General features: G+C 44.5%; 1 protein-coding gene across 4 annotated transcripts; it reads left to right on the top strand.

Annotated features, from left to right (window-relative positions):
• LOC310958686 (ceramide transfer protein-like) lies at nucleotides 1–26,980 on the top strand. 4 transcript variants are annotated; one of them, XM_083929730.1, is made up of 19 exons: nucleotides 1–472; nucleotides 2,953–3,087; nucleotides 14,833–14,949; nucleotides 15,099–15,164; nucleotides 19,212–19,319; nucleotides 19,490–19,628; nucleotides 21,839–21,931; nucleotides 22,853–23,010; nucleotides 23,097–23,189; nucleotides 23,282–23,368; nucleotides 23,460–23,552; nucleotides 23,767–23,838; nucleotides 24,216–24,311; nucleotides 24,566–24,698; nucleotides 24,795–24,865; nucleotides 24,956–25,084; nucleotides 25,721–25,850; nucleotides 25,963–26,099; nucleotides 26,215–26,980. In XM_083929730.1, exons 1-18 carry the CDS (start codon nucleotides 362–364, stop codon nucleotides 26,088–26,090), a joined length of 1,959 nt encoding a protein of 652 aa, XP_083785856.1. In that variant the 5' UTR covers nucleotides 1–361; the 3' UTR covers nucleotides 26,091–26,099; nucleotides 26,215–26,980. The 4 variants fall into 4 exon arrangements, with proteins under 4 accessions (XP_083785856.1, XP_083785857.1, XP_083785859.1 ...); XM_083929731.1 differs by lacking the exon at nucleotides 15,099–15,164; XM_083929732.1 differs by lacking the exon at nucleotides 23,767–23,838 and having other exon boundaries at nucleotides 3–472.
• The last annotated feature ends 155 nt before the right edge of the window (nucleotides 26,981–27,135 follow it).

Here is a 27,135-nt window from a genome sequence, read left to right as displayed (position 1 = left end):
TCCAGACGTCAGTTGAAACATGGCGTTGAACGGGAGAGCTGTCACTAATCTACCGAGGGAAACAGCGACAACCACCACCACCATCACCACCATCATCACCATCATCACCGCGGCGTTTCTCTGAAAGTCAGAGGCGGGACTACGCTACATTTATCCGCCTTTCATCCTTTTTACCTGACGGGGGCTATCGATATATAGCCTTTAAGCTAGTTTGGGTTAACTCTAGCGCTCAGAAGCTACCGATGAAAACAACATGATTCTGTGACCTGTTCGTTTGTCACTCATTTGTTAACTCACCTGGGCGTCACATGCTAAGTGCTTATCGTTTTGTACACTTTAAGTCAAATACAGCGTTGAGGAAATGTCAGACAACCAAAGCTGGAACTCCTCCGGCTCTGAGGAGGATGCGGAGCCCAGAGATGAGTCCGGACACCTGGTTGGTATCGTGGACCTGAGCGGAGTCCTCAGTAAAGTAAGTCACATTTATTTTTATTTGGCTATATTATTATTTCCTCCTAAGTTAGCTCGGTCAATATAGAGGGCTAAAAATGACTTTAGTCTCACACATAAATGCACAAATTAATAAATAAATACACATATGCTGAATAAATAACTACATGCTTTACATTTATTTATGCATTTTTATTCACCTTACTTTATTTCTTTTTTATATTTCTGTGTCCATATGTTAATGATTTGGAGGTCCCATTTATTCAGGCATTTATTTTAAATTTTTCTTATTTCAGCATTTATTTATTCAGTTCAATTCAATTTTATTTATCATAACAAAAGTGATCTCAGGACACTTTACAGAGTAGGTAAAGACCACACTCTATGACTTATTAATGATTTACATAAATACATACAGTTCCATTTATTCCTGTATTTATTTGCACAGTTATTTAGTGAGATTAAAGTCTCCAAATGTCAAAGTCACTGCCAAGTCCTAGGGCAGAAACATTCAACTGGCGGTCCGGGACCCCCAGGGTGGTCCTTAGGGCTACTGCAGGGGGTCCGCCAAATTGTTTGATTATCTTTCCAACGTTTTTTTTCCTCAAAAATATCTCTGATATACAATAACATGAATGTAACGTATATTTAGCAAAAATAAATGAGTGAATAAATACGTTTACACAACCTCGATGAGAGGCTTAGTGGCTTATATGCAAGGTAGCCGCTAAAGTACCCATGCAAAGATACAATTGAGCTGAAGGGTTCAGTGTGCCTTTCAAAATGCACGTTTAACATTTGATGTATAAACATATGAATATGTTAATAATGATCATTGTAATATGTTAGTCTTGTATGCACCATAAAAGCAGTGTGTATAGGCTTTAGGCCACCCTAGACCCAGTTTAATATGCAACTCAATATAATACAATATTTGTAGTAGGGGGTCTCTGCTTCGTCTCTCTTTCAGCTAAGGGGTCATTAGCCTAAAAAAACATTGAAGACCTCTGTCCCAAGGGCTTAACTGTCAGATATGTGCCTGTCTACGTACTTGTGAAACATGAAATGAGGTGATCTGGGAATGATTTATGACAAATCATGGTGTGTCTATTTTGAGGGGAGCTGCGTAATCCAGAATCCTTTACCCTCCGTCAGCTCTTCCACGTTGCTGCTCGGGAATATTAGACCGGTAATCCCCACTGAAGTGAAAGGAAAGCCCCCCATTGAAATGAACAGCGCGGTATGTAATGTGTAATGCAGCAGCGGCGTGCTACGTTAGCTCATAGATCCCTCCGATGATACGATCATTTACTGTGGTAATGAGTGGTGCTTAAGGTTTATGGCTCATTCCAGGTTAATATATGACACTGCATAACTGTATAAACCTGATCTGTGCACTATTATCAGGTGATCACAGTTGCATGACACGTTTATTCAGTGCTGGTATACAAGCAGCTCCTATCTGTGCCAACTGTAGCCTACATTAAAAGAAATAATAGAGCGTATTTATGCTCATCTTCGGCTGAAGTTAAGCTAACATATCCCTATGCAGTGTCTACTTATGTTAATGTGAATACAGCAGGTAGTGTGTAAGTGCTATGCGCAAATGTCCAGTGACACTGTAAATATTGCTTTAACAACAGTATGCGAGCTGCCGGGACGCTGGTACAAGTAAACAACCCTTGTTGACTGAGCACACTGTAAATAACCGTAAGCTATTGTTGATTTGTTCTGTTTTTCTTTGGTGACAGACAGTTAAGTCCCCTGCGAGACAAACTCTTGATAACCTATTTTGCCATATGCCTCTGCTCACTTGTGCGGGTCTGTGTTTTTGCCAAATCGACCACGGTTTTAATTGGTTAAGCTGCGGGCCGAGCTAATGTGGTATTAATGTCACTGTACACTGGTAGTCTCTAAACAGATTGCACGCTGACCCGCTAACCAAGCATATTGGGAGATTAAGCAGATCTGCATCCAGAAAAGCTCACCTCTTCAATCATACTAAGCCCTCACGCGTCATGAATCTTGTGAGGATTAATGAGTGCATGAAATCCCACGTGACCTCACTGAGGTTTTTTTCCAGACGTGCAAACACACACGTTTAATGTTGGTGTTGTACACCGAGTTACCAGTGAAGTGGAAACTTCTTTCCACTTGAATAATCCAATCAGACAGTCCTTTAATAAAGACTTTGTGTAACTCTGTTGCCATGTTGATTCAAGTCTGTCTGTGATCGTTGTGGCTGTAGTTTTAGGTTTTTGATGATTATTATGCAAAATAAATCGGACAATATAAACTTGGAGGGCACCTTTTGATAGGACACCATCACAGAGTGCAGCCTCTAAACCATTTGAATGAACAAAGAACCAAAGGAGTCGTCTCAAAGACAGCTTAACGTGTTCATGAATGTGCAAAGATATACTCCAGAACACCGTAGGGATGTTTTCATGTCTCTTGACCGTCAGCAAACAAACATACTGATTACAGTGCTTTATTTTTCAGTGGACGAATTACATCCATGGATGGCAGGACCGTTGGGTGGTCCTGAAAAACAACACACTGAGCTACTACAAGTCTCAGGATGAGACCGAGTACGGCTGTCGGGGTTCCCTCTGCCTTAGCAAAGCCGTTATCACTGTGAGTACTATTGAGTTTCTTTACTCAAAGAAGCACTTCCTCTCTGTTGACTGTGCTTTGATATGCCACAACCTTTTAACTGTAAGCATCAGAGCGTATTTGATGATAGATCTGTGTATTCTGTGTTTCGTTTGTGTAATATTGGCCCTTTTGAAATGTCTTACGAGAATGTACGCTGTCGTTTGTGTAAGAGGGCCGTGTTTGCGGGGAGAGGAACCGTCACCACTCTTGCCATTAAGCCACCGAACAGTCAAACTTACTGTTGCACACATCCACTGCTATTGAAGACCTCAGAGGATTCTCTGTGGAGGTTTATTTAAATTGCAAATGTAGCCACAAACTGCCCTTGTGTGTCACTTCACCTACAGCTTCAGCTGATCTTCTTTAGACCCTGTGTTGCTCTAGTCTGACCTTTCATTCAGAAAAAGCCAAACAGTGAGGCAAGTGTGGCGTTCAGGCATTTTGGTTGCATACCAATGATAAACACCGGGGGATATTGTTCCACCACGACAAATGATGCGCAGCATTGCTTAAGAATGGAAGAGAAGCGCCATACTAAAAAGTCCCTTGACCTTTTCCTCTCATTGGTTGGCTAGCTGTAATACAGACGGGCTAATCTGTGTAATCTGACTCCATTATTATGCTAGTCAGTTGACATTGCTTTGTCAACAGCAGTCATCTTTGTGAACCTTTTAATAATCAGGTTACAAATAAATAGGGTTGTCCCCAAATAGTCGCTGGTCCCCAATCAGTCCAGGATAAAAACAAACAAACAGCTGGATCTGTGTCTTGTCAAAATAAAGTGAAAATCTATGTAAAAGGTGGCTGGCCAAAAGGCTGGAGGGCTTTTATTTTGTAGGGCCAGAAACAGTGTCAGTGTTTTTTTAAGTAGGCAGAAAAAAAATCTTTTTGAAGTGGTGAAAGAATATAAAAAAATAGTAGTAAATTCTTATTCCCATGGGCGTCCCACCCACCCACCTCCCTCTCTCTCTCCCACATCGTTTGGAGGAGTTTGGTGTATGATCTATTAGATGTGATTCAGATGTGAGGCAGCCACCATATGTTTCTGTTAAATTCACGAAGGGAGGACTCTGGCTCTGTCCTGGATCTCTGAGCGGGCCCGAGGCTTGACTCACTGTTGACAATTCTAATCAGATGATGAACTTTACCCTGGATTTTCTCACAGTTGTTCCGCAAGTGCAGGTGGTAATCTCTGTTTTCACAAAGATCTCCTGATTATTTCCCAAGTTCCGCTTGAGGGTGACTGGGCTGTCAGGTGACTGTTCTGGATTCAGAACAACGTGCTATGTGTTAACACTTCATCATGAGACTAGCAATGCTGTGTCACCGCATAGGATAGACCAAGGAATCGTAGCAGTGAAAGCTGACAGTATATTTAAGCAGACTCCCGTACCCATCGCACTTTAATATCCTGTCTCAGGGATTCAAAAGGGGCTGCGACAGTCTGCGAAGCACACAGCAAATAAATCCAAACGTGTCAACAGTGTTTAACGCTGGATGTCACGTTTCAGTGGGAGCCCAGATCAGTCATTGACCGAAGCTGCGTCTCTCGCTCTCTCCAAACAGTTACAATGGAAATGAATAAGTTACTATTCCCAGGCAGCCTAAAGAAGGCTTTGCTATTAACTGTATTTGTTCAGCTTTATCCATTCCCAGCTTATGTAAACATTAACCTCCATGCGGCGCTCTACTGTCGTCATTTCTCATTCCAGTGGAAATATGCCTCAAAAGTCTGGGGCGTAAATAACATTGAGTTCTAGCTGGTGGTGGTCATGCAGACAGTTTTTGCCTTTTTTCAACAGAAAGGTGATTTTTTTCCCCTTTTGCCACCAGTATTTCTGTCTTTGATCTGTCAGACACAGATGCACCATGGTACAGTATGTTCTCAGACACAAGATGGGATGTGGTTACGTATTTTATTCATTAGTTAGGAGTAAGGAATAGCCACCTTCACATCTATTGAGACATTAGAGTGTGGCTAAAATTAATTTCCTTCCATGCATTGTCTCAGCTTGGCAAAGACCATATTTGCTTACAGGTGTTGACAGTTTTGAGGCTTCATACTTTGTTGTTTCAATCTGGCAGAGAGTTAAGAACTTGGGTCGGAGCCTGTTGATACCATGGGAATTGATTTCTTAATGATAAAAATAAATGAATTAATTATTAAGAGCTCCCACGGAAGACTAAACAGGTACATTATACTGTATGCATCAGGAAGGACACTAATTCTTTCCATTATTGATTAATCTATCTTTTTTCTTTATCAATCGTTCCTCTATGAGGTCTCAAACAACGGAAATTATAATTTGTTGTCTTCAAATATCTTGTTCGGTCTGATTAACAGTTCAAAATCCCAATGAATTCAATGTACCGTAATATATGACCCAGAAGGTCTGTCAGATTTGAGAAGCTGTGACCAGTAAATGCGACCATAATGATCATCAAAATCATTGCAGCTAAAGTGTGCGTACAGTGTGTTGAGTTCAGATGGAAAGTCTGTGGGTTTAAATTACACCATGAGTCATTCACACACTTCAGTTAGGACACTAACGTTGAGAAACTTGGGCAACCTGTTAGAAATGTGTGATACCTACATTGCAAAACAGCCGGAGTTTGTGCTCGGAAACATTTCTCAAAGTAGCTCATTGACACATGCAAACCCAAAATTGGGATGGGCTGAACGCAACTCATGCAGCTCGTCGCTGGTGGCCCCCTGCCTAAATTCACTGGCTGGTTTCCATCATTCCCAGCACACCCAACAAGAGCATTGTCAGTAGGTGGGACGCACGATAAATTAGACACACAAACATATTACAGTGCAAAGCAATCAAATAGACTTTAAAAGGCTTCCTCAAATGTCAACAAACTGGACACAGTCTCAAATTAAAGGGGAATATTCATTGCAGAGCTGCTGGGTTGGATTGCATTGTACACGGTTTGTGTCATTGTGTCCACCATCTGTCTGAACAATAGTAAAGGTAGGTCACAAGCACCCTCTTTGTGTGTTCACAGCCTCTTTCATTACTAGGGGAACTTAATGACACTTGGATGCCATTCAGGTTTACAACCAACATATGTGGTGTGTACACAAGGAAAACTAATGTTACAGACACATAGCGTTATTAGTACAAGGTGGGTTTGAACAGTAAATTATCAATAAAAAAACACATGTCATCTAGGGTTGCTTGGAATATTAAAATGTCCCAACTGTTTACCATTAACCCATGAACCAGCAATTGCCTATTGTGTGTGCGGCGGCATTCCAGCTGGGTGGCGAGTTCATTATGCCTGCATGAGCAAAATAAAGTCACAAACTGTCAAGGAAAGACATTATTACACCTTTTTTCATTATTAAACAGAGAAATACAACTGTATACCTCAGAATTAAAGTTTCTTTCTTTTACCAAACAAAGATATCAGCTTAATGACCTTGTCAACTCATGAAAACGCACTTCATTCAAACTGGAAAGAAACAAAATAAAACTTGCCAAACTTGTCTTTAGGTTAGGGCCAGTCCACACGCGTTTTCCTGTAGATGCACAACATAAGTATCGTTTTGGCCAAACATCCATACTCAGACAGAGTTATCAGAGCCTGCAAACGGTATCTTTCGAATCCGGGTCCCATAGTAGGAAGATTTTAAAACGCCCCCTGTGGTGTTGTCATCTGGACGACAAAACCGCATACTTTGTTAAACAATGCCGTCATTGCACCACCTCTGACCTCTAGCTCCGCGGTGTCACATAACATCAACAGTGCTGCCGCATGAAGAAAGACATGGATCCATAGACTGAACTGTACTCTGAGCCACTTGCATGTGAATGAATTAGGCCGGCCATATATTTCTCCCTGTGTCCTGATGCTCTGAATAAGGAGCTAAATTGGTCGCTAGTAGCTTTTTATAAATGAAGTTGCCAAATAGGTGTAAAAAGTCGCAAAATCTAGCGTGACCGTGCCCGCCTGTGAGTGCTTTGGGATGGGGGAAGGGCTCTGAGAAGCTCCCTCTGCTCGTTGAGGACACTAACTGCAGAGTGATCGGTGCATCAGAGTCCAGAACAGCACAAAAGTCTCAACTATTTGTCTCTAGGATGGAGGAGGATTTGGGAAGTCTCCAAATATGGCAAGAAACTCGCCAGTGTTTGTAATATACAGAGTCTCGCAGTCTCTTCTTCTCCGTCGTTGATTTATTTCGGTGCCAGTTACAGCGCCAAATCCAGGCCTGGCATGTGAATTACAGCGGTTTTAGCCGGTTTCACTGCTTTTGTGTGGACAGAAAACTTTTTAAGAACGACGGAGGAAAGGAAAAGGTTGTTTTTTGTTTTATAAAACCTGAGCCGATCTCCAATCCGGGTATCAGTGGAGTCTCATACTTCTGAGGGAGACCATTAAATTAGCAAAATCAAATGTGAACAACGGCCCAGAACATTGCCTGAAAAAATCTACAACTGGAGATGTAGTCAGCGGTCGCCCATATATTCTCGCCATCACCCCACCCTAATTCATCAAGTCAGTATTATCCTGCACTGGGTTAACACTTAAACATTGAAATGCAATGCAAATGTACCTCCACAACAGTGTACCTTCAAAGGCTGCCAACCACTTTGGCCATTTTTAGATCCATGGGCAGTTAATAAGAGCACACTGGCCTACTTTTCCTTCCCTCAGTGGGGTCGGTGAGTAGTGCAGACTGAATCTGTAGCAGTGTGGTGCTGGAGTATTTTGAGTTCTCCGAGGCGGTGACAAGAGGATGCAATTTGTCTTTTTTCCTCTCCATATCTGCCACAAAGAGATAGGGAAAGAGAAACTTAAGGTCAAGTGGAGGTTAGACCGTAAATGATGTCAGGTTGCGGTGGAAATTGCAGTGTCTTCGGCCAGGAAATGAGACTCTTCCTCATAGGATGTGACTTCCTCTACATTTGGGGTCATGAGGAGGGTCAAGAACCACATGCCCCCACAGGTCTGTGTGTGTGTGTGTGTGTGTGTGTGTGTGTGTGTGTGTGTGTGTGTGTGTGTGTGTGTGTGTGTGTGTGTGTGTGTGTGTGTGTGTGTGTGTGTGTGTGTGTGTGTGTGTGTGTGTGTGTGTGTGTGTGTGTGTGTGTGTGTGTGTGTGTGTGTGTGTGTGTGTGTGTGTGTGTGTGTGTGTGTGTGTGTGTGTGTGTGTGTGTGTGTGTGTGTGTGTGTGTGTGTGTGTGTGTGTGTGTGTGTGTGTGTGTGTGTGTGTGTGTGTGTGTGTGTGTGTGTGTGTGTGTGTGTCAGAATGTTATTCGCGTTGTTTATTTAGGCTTCCCTTTCCTTCTCCTGTACTCTGACCACTTGGTGAGTCAGTGTTTCCTGCATTGGGGCCATTGGGATTCCGTTTTAGTGTCCAAAAGTCTACACTAAGATGTTCCTGGCAGAGATTATAATGATGATGTTATAAACATGTGATTTATTTGCACAAATTAGTCATGAAATCCAGTTGGGCTGGTGCAGCCTTGTAGGGTTTCTTCGTGTTTACATTGGTTTCAATCCCTCCTGTATTGAAAATCACAAGCTTTTATTTTTTTAAGGGGAGCTCCCTTTCATTTAATTCTGGAGACATGTGCACCAGCTTTTGTTTCCGAAGCTGAGTTTGAAATTTGTCTCTCATCTCATCTTCAACCGCTTATCCGGGGTCGGGTCGCAGGGGCAGCAGCTCCAGCAGGGGACCCCAAACTTCCCTTTCCCGGGCCACATTAACCAGCTCCATCCCGAGGCGTTCCCAGGTCAGTGTGGAGATCTAATCTCTCCACCTGGTCCTGGGTCTTCCCCGAGGCCTCCTCCCAGCTGGACGTGCCTGGAACACCTCCCTAGGGAGGCGCCCAGGGTTCATCCTTACCAGATGATCCTGAACCACCTCAACTGGCTCCTTTCAACACAAAGGAGCAGCGGCTCTACTCCGAGTTCCTCACGGATGCTGAACTTCTCCCCCTCTCTCTAAGGGAGACTCCAGCCCCCCTCCTGAGAAAACCCATTTCGGCCGCTTGTACCCGAGACCTGGTTCTTTGGGTCCTGACCCAGCTTTCATGACCACAGGTGAGGGTAGGAACGAAGATTGACCAGTAGATCGAGAGCTTTGCCTTCCGGCTAAGCAAAAAGAAACAGAACAAAGGTTTTTTTTTTGTCTCATTTTGATTTTAGCATTCATATTAGTTGAGACACTGCTTAACAGCGGGAAAAATGAATATTTTTTAGAGGTGAATGATTTCATAAAATGTGTTTCTATCCCTTCCTGTCCTTTTCTCCCCCCATTCTACTCCTTTTTTAAGACCATGCAGTCAAACTATCCAAAGTAGGCAGGACAGAAATATGAGTCCCTAAAATCAAAGACTTTGACACTGATCTGAGTGCGGGATATAATTAACGGGTAAGGTACTGCGGGGCCCCTCAAAAAGGTCTGTTTCTGACAGAGATATAAATAGCTGGCGGGCCCCGGCTCCGTATCCTCACAACCAGAAACAAGCAAGGATGGTCACACCGTCCACTCAATGGCTCTGTTGTGACTGTGCAGCGGCAAGACTTTACATTTGTTTCATCAGTTAATTTGTTATACACACACACACACACACACACACACACACACACACACACACACACACACACACACACACACACACACACACACACACACACACACACACACACACACACACACACACACACACTGACAAAAGGCGTCTCATCACGGCCTCAGTCTCCTGGATGGTTTAAAAATATATTGTGGGAAAGCTTTCAAGGCATAATTTAGCCTTAATGCCTTTTTTGATTTATGCCTTATTTGATTTTGTCCTTTTAACCCACGAGATAATCGAAATATTGATTTGTCCCGGGTTTCAAAGTGCTTTGCTGCAGTCTCATCTAAAATATCCTTCCATCCATGTCTTTATGAATGCTTGTCTGGCTTGTTGGATTGAATTCCAGCATACACTGACTGGGCAACGCAAATCTCCAGCTCTTTACATTAGGCCTCAAGCAAGAACTACACGTACGGACAGATTCGCTCTTAAGTATCCCGAGGCGTTCCATGGCCAGTGTGGAGATCTAATCTCTCCACCTGGTCCTGGGTCTTCCCCGAGGCCTCCTCCCAGCTGGACGTGCCTGGATCACCTCCCTAGGGAGGCGCCCAGGGTTCATCCTTACCAGATGCTCCTGAACCACCTCAACTGGCTCCTTTCAACGCAAAGGAGCATCAGTTGACGCAGCATAAACTGCATTGTCCTTTATGGATTTCTGAAAAAGTGTAGGACATACTGTATGGGGCATGATGCAGAGCTTATGCGCTGTTATTGGGGCGCTAATTTATAATTCTCAGTGTTTCCCTAAAACCAGGTAGCAATGTGTGGTGTAGGGCCGTACGGAGACCTCTTTTTGCCAGGTACCCGATCTGGATTTGGGGGGCTCAGACAGACACCGTTGCCTTTTCTATTGCTTTATTATCATATTTATGTGGACAATATTTCACCAGGTGCCTGACAAAAAGAGGGAAAAACGATACTGCAGCTGAAACAGTAATGCAGTTACTTAACACGATTTCACAACACAGATCAGGAGGGATGTAAGGATACACAGACTGAACTCACGATTGGATTCGGCTCACGATTCTGAGTTCACAATAAGATCTTTTTACAAAAAGTGATAAAATCCACAACATATATAGGCTATTATCTTAAATGAAATAATGATTATTTCTGAGGTATGATCTGCAAATAGACGGGGAGAACGAGTGCTATGCGGAGACGAATGAACGGAACGATATTTATATTTCAAAATCGCGTTGGCGCTCGGTGTTGATTCTGTGGCGCTGTGCAACACAATGGTCTATGTACGGGAAACACTGATTCTAGTGAATGCAGGCTCATTTACGCACATCATATTTCCGCGGGTCATTTACACAGTTCTCTGAAGTTAGCGGCGTTTGCTGAATCTGAAGTGGCTCATCTGACGAGCCCACCGTATGAAAAAAACATCAGTAGTAGCTTAACATCACCATGTGTTTCTCTGGTTGTTCTTTCAGCAACCTACACACACTTGCCCGAGTATACAGGCACACAATAGGTTTCCATATAGTTTTTTTTGTCTGCTTGCCTTTCACATCCAGGCTGCGATCGACGTCAGCATGTCATGACATCTCGTGACGTGCAAGGCTGCTGAGATGACCTTCCTGTGATGGATTATTGTTTACCGTAGCCCTGGATCCCAGTGTCTTTCTTTCTTTCATTCCTCAGCCCTGCTGTCCAGTCAGTTTTACCCATGACCCCGTAGTCTAGAGGTGCTCAGGGAGAACCCATTTTCTCATTTGCCTAGCAACCAAATGACACTAAAATCCCATCTACCAACCAAACACCCTGCGAGTTGTGTGCAGGGAGACTCCAGCGTTGTGGAGGTCGTATTATGAAACTAGTCGGTGCATTTAAGCGAAAAGTCGGTTGGTGTTGAAGTTGACTGCTATACTTTTGTCTTCCTTATAACAGATGTAAGGTTAAGGATGCAACACTCTTGTTTCCTTCCTCGCTTGTGCTTCCTCTTTTAGTCTTTCTCAGCGAATGGTGTTGATCTTGCGCACATGCTGCTGGTGACTTTCAAAAGAGCATGGGATTTGGAAAGCATTCAGCCTCATGATGCATTATTGACACTGAGCATCTGGTCTTGGCTTCAGTGCCGCCCAGGTGTTGGGCAACGCGGCCAAGACACACTCCTCCGATGAAGCATCTTTAAAGACACCATAGTGGGCCCTTTATCTCTCTGCCAACTCACTGAAGTAACACGATCTTCAGTAATGTTTCGGGCTCAAGCTGCTCTCTGAGCACTTGCATTCCCTGGGTGATCGTAGATTACAAGCTTGCAATTGTTAATGCTCAAATGTGCCCGTTTCATTATACCGTGCCTCTGTAAATAAAACAGTTTCGAGCAGTGTTAATCTTGTGTAGTTTAAATAGAGTTTGTAGACAGGATTAATCAATAAAGTATAATTGTATTGTTTAAACTCTCAATACAATATTGATTCACTAACCCAAAGAGTCGATAAATGTCTTATTTAAGCAAACGCTTCAGTTCATTTCAATCACTAATTTGTTCTCTCTGAAAGTGCTTATCAGTGAAAAGATTGGCCGTCATGGTTCCTGCAACACTGCAGACTCTTGGCCCTCCATAGTAGATTAAGGGGGCACTCACACTGTCCTTCCGCACCGGGCCAAAACGGGTTTTTTGGGTCAAGCCTAGTTCGTTTGACCAGTGTGAGTGCAACCGCTCCGCGCATAACTGCGGCCAGCTGGCCGTCCACGGTCCTCCTGAGAGAGGTGGGCTTTTGTAGAGCGCGTTTGCACATGTACAAGCACGAGCGTGCACACGTGTACGAGCACGAGGCCTACGGCGGTTCTGAGGTCATTTCCTGTGCGCCTGTTGGGACATAGAAAAAAGAAGGAGGGACCATGCACGGACATTTAAAACAATTGCGGTGAAAGGTTGACGTTGGTGTGATGCGGAGGTGGAGTGCTTACTGCAGATTTGGTCGATGAAAAGATTCAAAAACAGTCGACAAGACGCACGAAAACTCAGAGGTCTACGGAAAGATCTGGAAACAAAGCCACGCATCGCCATGACGTCATCAATGCGTGTGACGTGTTACGGCGTGATGACGTATAGGCAGCAAGAAGCATTCACCCAGGTAGTGTGAGTACAAACGGGCCTGGGGCCCGGGGAGAGGGAGGGGGGGACAAGGACCCTAAAGCACGGGGCGCGGTGCGGACGGACAGTGTGAGTGCGCCCTAAAGCACTACATGTGCACAGGGCTGGACCCGGATATTTGACTGTTCGGATGTTCATCCATTGGGTCGGGATTCTGTCATTTTTATCTTCAAAACTGAAGAATAACAGAATCCTCAAAGAGAACGCCTTTTAAGTGGACCAAAAGACATCTGTTCCAGCACAGTGTTTCCATTTCAGCTCAGTGTGAGTCATTATTGCATTTTACCATCATTTACAGTTGCTTTTCTCTCCTCTCCTCATGCTGAGTCAGGGTGCTGCGACTCAGCAGTCCGCAGACTTGTTGCTCCGCTGCCAACGTTTCCACAATGTTGGGCTTAAAAAAAAAAACATGCATGCGGGCTAAAATGTACTGATGTGTTCTGAGCAGAGGGAGTCCACTAGCTAGTATATTAAAAAAAACAACACTGCAGCACTGTGCCGTCTATCTCAGCCAGCAACAGAGAAATGTCTGGCTGAGTCGTCATCTAACCGAGCAGTCTGAAGTGTGTAGAGGTCTGTGTGGTTATACTGTAGTAGCCCGGTGCCGTTTTCAGTCAAATTAAGGAAGCTACACGGCCGAGTTCACAGTTTACAGCTGTCTGTCTCCTTCTCAATTCATGCTGCACGTTCATTCATGACAATGGCGCCAACGAATACCCGAATAGTTGCGGTTGATGAGCACCAAAGCTCATAAAATGGTATTGGGGATAACCCTACTTCTGCATTCAATACAATATATTAAAACGTCCCAGATGTGTTTGTTGTTGTATCGTGTGCAGGAATGCAGAGGTCTCTTCTCTGATGTGGTTTCTCTTTTGCCGACACTTTAAACTGCATTATCCGGCCTCCCTGCTCATTCAGTCTTTTCCAGTTCTTTGTCTTACTTTGTCCTCAACTACGCTCCGACAAGCCAGTCTCTCACCCGTGCATCAGCCTGTTCTTTCTCTGGGATTAGACCTTGAGAGTGATTTAGCCTCGGGGCTGAGTGTAGAGGTATCCTTTCAGAAGGACTGATGCATTTGGTGAATTCTACACACAGGTAAATACTATTGCTTTCACAGTCTTCATACACACGCACAAACATACACTTAGACCCTATTCGGACGGGATTAGTTCTACGTGGGGACGTGGGGTAAAATAGTCTTCCCTTAGGACGACTGGGATTAGCTTTAGTTTAGGGATTTTTTCCGTTTTACAGAAGTTTTTAACAACATTTTCCACAATAATTACTGACATGGCACATTCGGACGGGTAAAAATGATCTTACCCCATGTCTCCCCACATGAATCTAATCCCGTCCGAACAGGGCTATAGAGTCCCTGGTTGCTCGCCATGCCACCGCAGCACTTTCCCAGCGCTGACAGTACACTGGAGGGCTCTTAGGAATATGCTCCTTCCTGCAAGTATCCTTAAAAGGCCAGTTATCTGCTACTCCTCCTCCTACGGGACTGTGTCTGAAAATGGAGGCTTTTGTGCCTCTAGTACACTCTTCTTTGTCTTTTGTCTCTGTGAGATTTATAGATAGGCCTGCATTGAAGAAATTCTCCCCCCATCATTTCTTCTGCGGTAGATTGCCATGTTTCCAGTCTCAGGGACAGATTGTCATCTGCTATGGAGGAGCAGTTTGCTATTTCAGTGTCATTTTAATAGCTATTTACATAGATCGCCACTTCTCACACCTGCCTCTCTCTACACTTGCTGAGCAGGAAAAGAGATTCGTGCTATGAAAAGAACATGACAGCAGGCCAAATGTATGGCTGCATTATCGCAGATATGAAGCCAGCTGGGTCGCCATAACGGGCCTCATTTCACAGAATCCTCCAGCATCTGATCCTCTCTCTGCTTCCCTCGGATGTCAGGAGAGGATTTGATAATAACGATTTAAAGGGTCAACAGCGTGATGTTTTCAATGCACACTGACTAATCTAACGTTTTGTCCCATGTCCTTTTTTTCTTTGGTAGCCTCACGAGTTTGACGAGTGTCGACTGGACATAAGCGTAAACGACAGCGTGTGGTACCTGAGAGCACAAGACCCAGAGCACAGACACCAGTGGATCGACTCCATCGAGCTGCACAGGGTAAGACATGCACACTCTTCACCGCTGGTATCAAAAGAGACCAAATCCTTGGCACATTTGCAGCAATTAAGCACATCTAATACCAGGTTTTGTGATAGCTTGTTTATTGTGTGCGTGTGTTTGTGTATGTGTGTGTGTGTTTCTATCAGAGTGTCAGAGAGGGGAGGAGAGAGAGGGGAGGAATCCAGGGAACAATATTCATCCCTCCACCACTGGTGCGTTTGTTGGCAAGTCTGTAGGACCTACTGAGCACGAGTGTGTTTGTGTTATCCTGTGTTTATTTAGTCCATAACAGAGTTTCACACAGGCACGTACGCTGTGTGGATAGTTTTATCCTGGAGGGTTCATTATCATGTAAAGGCTTTTAACAGAGGGCACGCTTTGTGAAAGTTATTTTAACCTTGGATAAACAGTTGACTCAGGGTAAGGATACATTTCACACACAGGCAACTCTGAAAATGGTTACACTACCTGCTGGGTCAAACACAAATTAAACAACCGGTTTTGTTGACTTTTTGGGAAACAGTCCTGAAAAAAGTTGAGGTTAACCTGTCCTGGAGGAGAGCTTGTTAGCCCTGGACTATAGTCAGGGATTACTTACTGTTGGGTTTGCCCGAAATATCCAACCATGTGTCTGTTTTTAAGGGCTCGATACGCCAGAGTAGTGCGTTTTTAAACAAATGTTTAGTACACACCCTTGATTTATTAGTGTGAATGTAGTCAAACAAAGCAATCCCTACTCAGTGCATTTGCATGCAGTTTAAAAACCCAATTATATTCAGGTTAAGGCCATACTCCAACACCATGTAAACACAGTAACAGACCTGGATAATTATTCCTTTAGGGCGCACTCACACTGTCCATCCGTACCGTGCCTCGTGCGGATGCTCGCGCCCGTACATGTGCATCTAATGCTTTACTAAAGCTCACCTCTCTCAACCGTGCCGCGGCCGGCAAGCATGCCATGCCTGGGCGCTGTACAGTTGTTTTCACACTGGTGAAATGAACGAGACTTTAGCGGTGAAGTGTGCTTCGGCACGGTACGAATGGACAATGGAAGTGCGCCCTTAGTAACCGGGGTATCCATGCACGCAGACATCTCACTTCGAGTTATACAAGGTATCAGTCTGCACATGCGCCGGTGGTTATAACTGTCCCTCAAACCACTCTGCGGCAGTGGTTTCTGAACCGTTAATAGAATAAACCAGGAAGCAACGGCACCGAGAAGACCCGTTTCTAAGACCAGCTGTATCTTGGTGGAGCACAACCTAATGTCAGGAAAGGTTATTTTGGGGTTACTGATGTGCATGTAAACGCGCTGAGTGTCGACTGCTGCAGAGAAGACAACGGAGGCAGATGAGACCTGAGTGTCTATAGTCATAAAGACAAAGCAGCCAAACCATCAAAAATGTAAATGTTTTTTGAGTGTGTCTGGTATTGATTGTTCATGCTAGCCAGAGAGGAAAGAGAAAAATGATTTCACAACATCAACAGAACCTTTTCTCTGCTGATTTTGTTTGTAAGTCTTAATCAAAGGCAGACATAATCCAGAGTGAAGCAATATTTGTGAGTGTGTCTGACACGGCTGCAGAGAAGGCAGTCACCACGCCTTCAGCCTGTCTGCCAAAACACATGGACGCTCACTGCTGCTGCTCCTTAGTTTGGGAAATCCCCCCCTCTTCCCACCTCACCTCATCCCAGCACCGCCCGGGGAGCCACCGTGACACAACGCACACACACACACACAAACACCGTCCCACCCACTATGAGTCACCACTAAAAAACTCTTCTTACTAGAAGGCCCCGCTTCCCTGTCAGACCCGCGTTACTCACAGCACTCAGCGGCTCAGCGTCTCCATGGAGACATAACACACCGCAGCTAAACATAACACACCGCAGCTAACACTTATGTTTGAGAGTGAAAACATCTAAATATTAAAAAACAACACTTGTCTCTAGGAAACTACCTCAGTTGGAGTAAGCTGTGCTCTGTGTACGTTTTAAATGTGGCACAAATTCCAGTAATGTACGGTCACTCCTACTATGGCGATTTAATTTTATATTTTGTCTTTGTGACTCTGAGAAGTCTGTTTCTGCTTTTACGGACACCAACACCCAAACACCTCCTCTCTGTATTTGCCTTGCTGCATGCATCATAAGAGGAATTACCACACAGTTGAGAGACCCAGCTGCTGATAAATGCTACTTTTAATCCTTTTGTATTGTCTGATTTTATCAAATAGTAAAGCTACAATAAAATCTTTTTGTCTCATCAGACAGATTAAGCAGCCGTCATGCACAATGTAAGATAGCGCAGTGTGTGCTGATGTAGTCAGTAGGGCAGCAGTATGTTGGCTAAAGGGCAATCAGCACTGCCTGAAATCCATGTGAAAGCAGGCGGAGTTAACTCCCGGCCGTTGACCGACAGTTACCCCAGGCGCATACAAATGCCTGTCACGTGCGCTGACATCTCATGCCCCCTGGTGCTGGAAATGGGTGGTGTCTCTTAAAGGGGAACACGACTCTGTTTTCTCCCTTTCCACCAGCGTCCCGTGCATCGTTGAGCCTTTCCTCGCCGCCGTCACCGAACATCTATTTTGAGGGTCGGGCTGTTATGTAAGAGGAGAAGGGGGGGAACCAGTCAGGTTTACAGGAAGTCAGTTGATGTTTCAGTTGTGTTGCCATGGTCACGGTAACTGTCATGTTGTGCTGCCGATGAGCTCACGGTTTCCTGTCAAAATGTTTTATCACAACATTCAGGATTTAATCATTTTGTTTTTTGTAGTTTCTAATAAGAATTCAACACTTAGTAAATACTCAGATCTCACACAGAAGTCTACCATTCACTGCTATTACTACTGATCACAGGAGGAGATTTTTAATGCTTTGATTAAACATTGTATTGTATTTATTTGTTCCTTTCATGAAAATGCATGTTCATTACATTGTACACACAATGATAAATTCATTTCACGATTCCAGTTACGTACATTTAAACATTTACATGAATGGAAAGGAGCAGATAAGAAGAATACAATTCTTATATTACATTAATGTGACGTTTAAATCATCAGAATAGATGGGACACGATGATGAGAACACTTCAGATCAGATGCACAGCTAGAGCAGTGAGTACTTAAATCAGTTAAAGTGAAGGATTAGTATTCGTCCATTTTAAGAAATTCGGCAACAAATGTTTGGTTCAGTCCCTGTCAGCGGCGACCACTTCTTAAAACATAAAAAACAGGGACAGCAAACATCAGAATTTGCACCCCAAAATAACATTTGTTGCATTAAATATTGATGTTACATCACTACAATTGGATTTGCCCCACCGTTGTTGGTGCATTCACTTGGTGTCGGAAGAAATTAAAGCTGTTACAGAACCAGAAGAACCTGAAAGAAAAACAGAAAGGAAATAGTTTTTTTTATGGCACTTTCTCATTATTAAACTGATGTCTAACTGAAGATTAGTCAAAATAAAAGGTGACTTAAAACGCAAAGTGTATTTTCAGTTTCAGCAACCAAAAGCTGATGCCCAGTTGCCGAGCCCTTTTAAAAGTGTTGAGCCCAGGTTTTGTGTGACTGGGGGCGCACTCACACTGTCCCTCCGCACCGCGCCAAAACAGATTTTACGGGTAGAGCCTAGTGCGTTTGACCAGTGTGAGTGCAACCGCTCCGCGCATAACTGCGACCAGCTGGCCGTCCACGGCCCATTTGGGAGAGGTGGGCTTTTGTAAAGCGCGTTTGCACATGTACGAGCACGAGCGTGCGCACGTGTACGAGCACGAGGGCGGCTCTCACGTAATTTTTTATGCGCCTGTTGGGACGTAGAAAAAAGAAGGAGGGACCATGCGCGGACATTTAAAACAATGGCGGTGAAAGGTTCACGTTGGTGTGATGCGGAGGTGGAGTGTTTACTGCAGATTTGGTCGATGAAAAGATTCAAAAACAGTCGACAAGACGCACAAAAACTCTGAGGTCTACGGAAAGATCTGGAAACAAAGCCACGCATCGCCATGCCGTCATCAATGCGTGTGACGTGTTACGGCGTGATGACGTATAGGCAGCAAGAAGCATTTGCGCGAGGCCCAGGTAGTGTGAGTACAAACGGGCCTGGAGGGGGGGACAAGGACCCTAAAGCACGGGGCACGGGACGGAGGGACAGTGAGTGCGCCCTGGGTTTTCTCCATAAGTCACTGCTGACTTGTGGAAGTTTAAATGGATGATTCAAACGTGTCTCCGTGTCGGTTTCCCCGTAGGTTGATTCCGGATATGGCTCAGAGTCCAGTCTGCGCAGACACGGCTCCATGCTGTCTCTCACATCGGCCACCAGCGGCTTCTCTGCCACCTCGACGTCCTCCTTCAAGGTGAGTTTTCTGCTTAGTGTTTACTCCGGCTGAACGAGTCATTTGTCGTATTTGTAGGTACACACACAAAGTGGTTAATTTTGTCAGCACAGCTTCTGGAACGGTTGCGTTGTGGTGCCTGGAAATGTAAACGAGGGTGTAAACACTGTGTTGCTTTCTTGTTTCTTCAGAAGGGACACAGCCTGAGAGAGAAGCTAGCAGAGATGGAGACCTTCAGAGACATCTTGTGCAGACAGGTGGACACGCTGCAGAAATACTTTGATAGCTGTTCAGACGCGGAGTCTAAGGACGAGCTGCAGAGGGATAAAAGTAAGACGCACTCCTTTCAACCAATCATTATTATTTTTTTAACTGTGCTTTTAGATGAGGAGTGAAGATCATTTTATTCTGAAAATACCACCTTCCTGCACCTTTCCAATAGCATCCCAGGTTTATATTGGAGCTGAAACGATAAGAATTAATTAATCGATCGATTTGATATTGAATCTGCAACTATTAGTTACTATAGTAACTCACTGTTACTCATATATACTATCACTAGTTTAATAAACTATAAAATTTGTAGCTGTATCGTAGCTGAACCTGCAACTATTTTGACCATTTTTCAAACTAAAATGCGAAACACTTCCATGTTCCAGCTTGTCAAACGGGAGGACTTGATGCTTTTCTCTGCTATATTTGGTAGTAAACGATATATACATAAATATATATGTTTGATTCGGTTCGAGTCCCTGTGTGGACCATGAATGGAGTGTGTTGATCAAGGCACCAGACCCCCAACTGCTCGGGGCGCCGGTCCACTGGCAGCCCCCTCACTCTGACACCTCTCCTTAATTGCATGTATATAGGTCCTGTTTGTGCATGTGTGTGTATTTCAGGCCTGTGTGTGTGTAACCTGTATAATAATAATAACAGAGTGAAAAATATATATTTTGAAAAAACTATTATGGCAAATGCAAGAACTTATAATGAGCATGTTTCTCTACTTTTAGGCTTTTTAGACCAAAATGTGAGATCAAGAAAACAACCAACAGATGATCAGATAATGAAACTTAGTTGATTTCATCACACAGCTGTTGCATTAGGGCTAGCAGTGTGTGGATCCTGGTCTGTAACACAAAGATGGAAACACCTTGATCGCCCCCTGGTGGCTGACCGTAGTAAAGAATTTCCAAGTCTGGGTCCTTGAGAAGAAGAAGAAGAATTCCTTTATTCATCCCGCAATGGGGAAATTCAATTTTCACTCTATTATTATTATTCATGTTACACACACACACACACACACACACACACACACACACACACACACATACACACACACACACACACACACACACACACACACACACACACACACACACACACACACACACACACACACACACACACACAGGCCTGAAATACACACACATGCACAAACAGGACCTATATACATGCAACTAGTGGAGCGAGGGGGCTGCCAGTGACCAGAGCCCCGAGCAGTTGGGGATTCTGTGCCTTGCTCAACAGCACCTCGGCAGTGCCCAGGAGATGAACTGGCACCTCTCCAGCCACCAGTCCACGCTCCATTCATGGTCCACAGGGACTCGATTACATCACAAATAGCCCCCCTTATCAAACATGTCATTGTGTCATAACAAATACAGCGATCATGAATTAAATGATCAAACTTAACATGTGTTGTTGTTGTTGTGGTTGATTTATAGATAAAATGAACACTTTTACCACTTGATTTGATCTGATTCTTATAAGCAGAGGACAAATTAATGTTACTGTTGGAGGTAAAAATGAAGTAAACTGCGGTGAGTTCACTGGACAAGTGACTCATGAGGCGATTATCCCGCAAACTTTTACTTTTATTTTGTTTTTCTTCATCGTGATAAGCACTGAAAATGATTGTGTGAGCGTGGACATGATGGATAAGTGAAGCGCAAGAAGTTGAATTAAAGCAGAATTAGTGAATTCTGGGAGCAAATCCATATTTCATGCATAGATAATGAAAATATTTACAGTTTAGAAGACCGTTGCACTGAATCTTCTGTGGAGTGCGTGCGTGCGTGCGTGCGTGCGTGCGTGCGTGCGTGTGTGTGTGTGTGCATGTGTGCGTGTGCGTGCGTGCGTGTGCGTGCGCATTGTGACTCAGACAGCAGTTATTCCACAAGCGCCCTCGCCCTCACCCCATCTTGGCTGGCTCAACATTTGCTCATGGCAGCCTGTGGATGAGCACAGTGAATGAAGCGCTGCTTTTGTTCCTCTTCACCTCCCTCTCTCCTCCCTCTCTCCGCTCCTCTCCTCTCTCTCTCCTCTCTCTCTCCCCCTCTTCAGTCTAAAGATGAAACCAGACCATTGTCATGTTGTCCAGCACAGCAGAGTTCTGTCAGTCTGACGGTTGCTCTGCGCCGTAGCTGGAGTCGGAGTGAACGGGCCGAGAGGCGCTGCCCTGGAACACTGGTGTACTTTCAAGAAAGGCCACTACCTGTTTGCCTTTCCTCTCTGACACTTTCTTTCCCTTCTTTCAGTCGTGGAGGACGATGAGGACGACTTCCCCAACACCCGCACAGATGGAGAGTTTCTGCACCACAACAACAACAACAACGGCAGCAAAGAGAAATGTGAGTAATGCAGAGTTCTCACTCAAAGCCTCTGAAAAAAGATGGATTCAAAGTACTTTTCTATCACTTTTAGAAATACTTTGGATTAAAAAGGCAACAACCAAGCTACAAGTTCAATGTATTTTTCATTAAAAATGCAACAATCAGGTTTTAGTTTGGATTATTTATGATTAAAAATGCAACAAATTAAGTTTAGTTTGGATTATTTATGACTTAAAATGCAACAATCAGGTTTAGTTTGGATCATTTATGACTTAAAATGCAATAATCAGGTTTAGTTTGGATTATTTATCACTAAAAATGCAACAATCAGGTTAAATTTGGATTATTTATGACTAAAGATGCAACAAACTAAGTTTAGTTTGGATTATTTATGACTAAAAATGCAACAATCAGGTTTAGTTTGGATTATTTATGACTAAAAATGCAACAAATTAAGTTTAATCTGGATTATTTATCAGTAAAAATGCAACAATCAGGTTTAGTTTGGATTATTTATCACTAAAAATGTAACAATCAGGTTTAGTTTGGATTATTTATCACTAAAAATTCCACAATCAAGTTTAGTTTGTTGCATTTATAGTCATTAATAATCCAATGAATCTTAAAGTTTTAATTTTTTTTATGACTTAAAAGGCAAAAATCTAAAAATTTGGACAAAATGCAACAATCGATCTTAAAGTTTGGATGATTTATTGATAGTTTAACACTCACAGGCTGATCTAAACGGCATTATCAGAACTGTGGACGTGGCAACATAAGAAACAGACCCAACAGCTGAGATCACAGTTTGACTCCAATATTAAAACTCTCTCAATAGAAATACCCGTAACTGTTCTGACTGTGGTAAAACATTGTCATAGTAAGATTGTGACTGAGAAAATGCGTTTGTTTGAGTGCCGTCTCCCCTGTGTCACGCAGTGTTCCAGTCCTTGAGTCCCAAGGGAATCAATGGCATAGACTTTAAGGGTGAGGCCATTACGTTCAAGGCTACCACCGCTGGGATCCTGGCCACGCTGTCCCACTGCATCGACCTCATGGTGAAGAGAGAGGACAGCTGGCAGAAGAGACTGGATAAGGTAAGCAGTGTTTGGATGATCCGCAGCAGAGAAACAGCCACATGCAAAACAACAAGAGAGTCATTTCTGTGCTTTTGTGCGTGTAGGAGATGGAGAAGCGCCGAAGAATAGAGGAAGGATATAAATCAGCCCTCAATGAGCTGAAGAAAAAGTCCCACTTCGGAGGTCCAGATTACGAGGTGAAGTATAAAGCTGCGTCCGTTGTTCGTAGTAAACGTTGTCGCGTAATGGACTTCTGAAGTAACGCCGCCTCTTCCCCTTTTACTGACAGGAGGGTCCGAACAGCCTCATTAACGAGGACGAGTTCTTCGATGCGGTCGAAGCTGCTCTCGACCGGCAGGACAAAATCGAAGAACAGGTAACGTCAACGTGCGGTATTTCTTTAAAGAAGGATCGTGTCTAAGGTCGTGTCTTACAAACAGTGCAATGAAATCATTGTTTGTTCGCAGTGTCACACCGAGAAGACGAGGATACAGCGATCCAGCCCGGTCCCTCCTGGAGACGTCTACTCCAGCACCGGCACACACAGATTCTCCGATAAGGTAGTCCACTCTTCGACTCCCTAAAACCGTACACACCTTCAAGCGACTGTCATCATTTCTCCTTCATTTCTTCACGTTTCTCATTTTCTAATTTCACGCTTGTTTTGTTGTTACATCTCACGGTCTTTTGTGTAACTTTTCCTCTTCCTTTCCCCTCATTTTTTTTGTTTTGTTCTTGTCCCATCACCCCCGTCGGTTCTCGCCTCCCCTGTAGCCTCGTAGTCAGTCCTCCCCTGCTCAGATAGTCCGCTCCCTTCCTCACGAAGTCCACAGATTCAGCGCCGAGGTAACTCACTGTCCATCTCTGGCTCATCTCTGTGTCGCACCTGTCTAGACTAAACACCGCGTTTGCATGCGTCCCCAGTAACCGTGTGAGCGTCACTGTGAATCTACTGAAACCTCACCGCAGCAGCTTGTAGCATGAGCTCCCTTTACATCTGTGTGAGATAATAACTGTTAAGGTTTAAAGACATTGTGCTACTAGGTCTGTTGTGTAACATTGCACCAAAGCTTTGTGTCTTCCAGTGTGTGTGTTCGTTAGTTGTAGTCCACAGAAACTACTGTAGCAGACTGACTGTCATTGGGTGCAGCTTCTGAGGCAGTGCCCAGCCATGTTGATATATGTGTGCTGCCTCTGTCCCTGGCCCTGTCCCTGTGTTATAGGTGGAGGAGATGGTGCAGAATCACATGACCTACTCCCTGCAGGATGTTGGTGGAGACGCCAACTGGCAGCTGGTTGTAGAAGAGGGAGAAATGAAGGTATGAGGAGGATTTAAAACCACGTCACTTAGGTGTCTGTAACTGTAAATCACTTAGTAGAGCATATTTATATGTAATGCGCCACCATCTACCCCCGCCAAGTGTGACGCAGATCGGGTGGACAGCTCCATGGTTAGGTTTTGTCTGAAGTAAATGTACTGGTAATTTGTTCTTAAAGCCATCATCTGTAATCAACTTTTGGAGCTACCTCCCACATGCGTGATGACGTGAATGTCTCGTGTTCGTGTGTGCAGGTGTACAGGAGAGAGGTGGAAGAAAACGGAATTGTTTTGGACCCGCTGAAGGCCACCCACTCAGTAAAGGGGGTGACCGGTCACGAGGTCTGCCACTACTTCTGGGACACTGCCTACCGCAATGACTGGGAGAGTACGTCCTTCCGCTCTCAATCAATGCTAGTTTAAAGCTACGGCTTACGGTTGAGGACCTATTTTAAAATTCTCCCACTTTCTCTGACTCTTTCAGCCACTATTGAAAACTTCAATGTTGTGGAGACGTTGTCGGAAAACGCAGCGATTGTTTATCAAACGCACAAGGTAAGAGCTACAAGACCGCAAACACGATAACCCCACTTGTTTTTTTTATCTGTTGAATCTGAAATGATGGAGGAACCATGTGTGTTGCAGCGGGTGTGGCCTGCATCTCAGAGAGACGTGCTCTACCTGTCTGCCATGAGAAAGATCCTGGCAAACAACGAGAACGACCCAGACACCTGGCTGGTCTGCAATTTCTCTGTGGATCATGACGATGCCCAGGTGAGCCTTCAAGTCTGTTCAGATCACAGACTCTCCGTCGAGGTCCGTTCTCTCAACTTGATCCAATCGTCCTCCTCTAAGGGAGTCTCCATCTTGTCAGACTTTGACTCCGCCTCATTTCCTCTGACCAAAAAAGGGCATGTATGTGACGTTGGGGGGAGGGGCGTACGTCCATCTGGCTGACGTTTACCTCCGAGGAGAAGTGAGGACCAGAGGCTAGCTGTCACTCAAGAGGCCACGCCCCTAATTATGCATAAACTTAAACCTCCAATGAAATAAAAACTAGACTGCTACAAAAAAAATTACCCCCCTCAGTGTTGTCATGGAGATATGATCTAAACATACAGACGAGAATTTTTTTTGTCCTTAAACAGGTTTAATGATGCTGTGTAAACAGCCTGTTTAACATGGGGGTCAATGAGAAACTGCTCTGTTATGAAACCTGCCCCTAGTGGACACTCAGAGAACTGCAGTTTTTGGCACTTCCTGAGTGGATCAACCAGGAAGTCGCTGTGGTGGGGGTTTGGTCCAGATCCAGTGTAGGCTTCAGACACCATCATATAAGGGATTCATTGAGATTCCGAATGAGAAATCACGCCGCTGCTCGCCTTAATTCTCCGTCCTGTCATCCCACAGCCATCCAACAAGTGTGTCCGCGCCAAAATCAACATCGGCATGATCTGTCAGACCCTGGTCAGTCCACCAGAGGGAGATAAAGAGATCAGCCGAGACAACATCCTGTGTAAAATCACCTACGTCGCCAACGGTGTGTATCCATCTCTTCTTCTGGCTTCAGTTGAGGTTAATGTTATAAGTCTCAAAGATCCCTTTCAAATGTTGCCGCCCAGTAAAGTTTGCTCTCCCGCGTCTGTGCGCAGTGAATCCAGGCGGCTGGGCTCCTGCCTCCGTGCTCAGGGCCGTGGCTAAGAGGGAGTACCCCAAGTTCCTCAAGCGCTTCACCTCCTACGTCCAGGAAAAAACGGCCGGCAAACCCATCTTATTCTGAGGAGCACAGGTAACGCATGAGCTGACGGGTCCAGCTTTATGTTCTCACCCTCCCACCTCTGCATCTCTATTCAGCACATGCTCCTGCGAAATGCTAACGCAAAGCTTCTCTGTCTTTCCAAAAGGACGGAACTGCACACGAGGCTTCGACGACCCCTGTATCTTCAGACTGACTGCTGCTCTGCTGCCGTGCCCGGACTCCAAGTTCCTCCAAGTGGTTTTCTCTCTCCCAGTTCTTAGCTGCAAGTTAGTTCCAGTAAGGGAGGATGGGCCGTAAGGGCGCCCCCTGGTGGCTGCATTCAAACACCTGTTCGACAACCCTCTGAGAGACGCTCACATGAAAGATATTGAGTTAATATAATCCTGGATATAATAACAATTTATCATAATCATTTCAAGAGCAAATACCGTATTCTCCGCACTATAAGGCGCAGCACATTATAAGGCGCATAGAACAGACGCTACAGTCGAGGCTGGGGTTACGTTAAGGACCGCCTCTAAATTCACTGATGTTGTGTTTGCGTGCTAGCGTCGTTGCCTTCAGTCGAATAGTGATTGTACTGACACTTCTACTTGCTGCTCCCTGTTCAACAACCCACTGTCCGAGTTTGTCCTCCAAATGTAGCCGTCTCGCTCTGTTCTTTACACGAACACACAAATGGAAATGAAACGGCACGCTTCGCGCAGTCATATATCTCAACATGCACCGCGCGTTACTTCTTCTACGGGGGAAAATAGAGTCGGCGGCTGCTCACCGTAGTTGGAGACCTGTTGTGGCTCAATATTGGTCCATATATAAGGAGCACCGGATTACAAGGCGCACTGTCGGCTTTTGAGACGTGTGAAGGTTTTCAGGTGCGCCTGATAGTGCGGAAATTCGGTACTACTTGTTGTTTCCCCTCCATTGTGATTTGATTGATAAATAATCAATAGAGAACCCTGCAGAGCCACATTTCCATCAACGCTTAGATCTGTTTTCCACCGTAGACTCTTAAATGTTACAGGATGGTACATCTACCGCATACAATGAGTAGTATGGTGTTTTT

Source organism: Echiichthys vipera, assembly GCF_963691815.1.
Source record: "Echiichthys vipera genome assembly, chromosome: 16".
NCBI classification, from domain to species: Eukaryota; Metazoa; Chordata; class Actinopteri; order Perciformes; family Trachinidae; genus Echiichthys; species Echiichthys vipera.
This window is presented reverse-complemented; position numbering and strand designations above follow the sequence as displayed.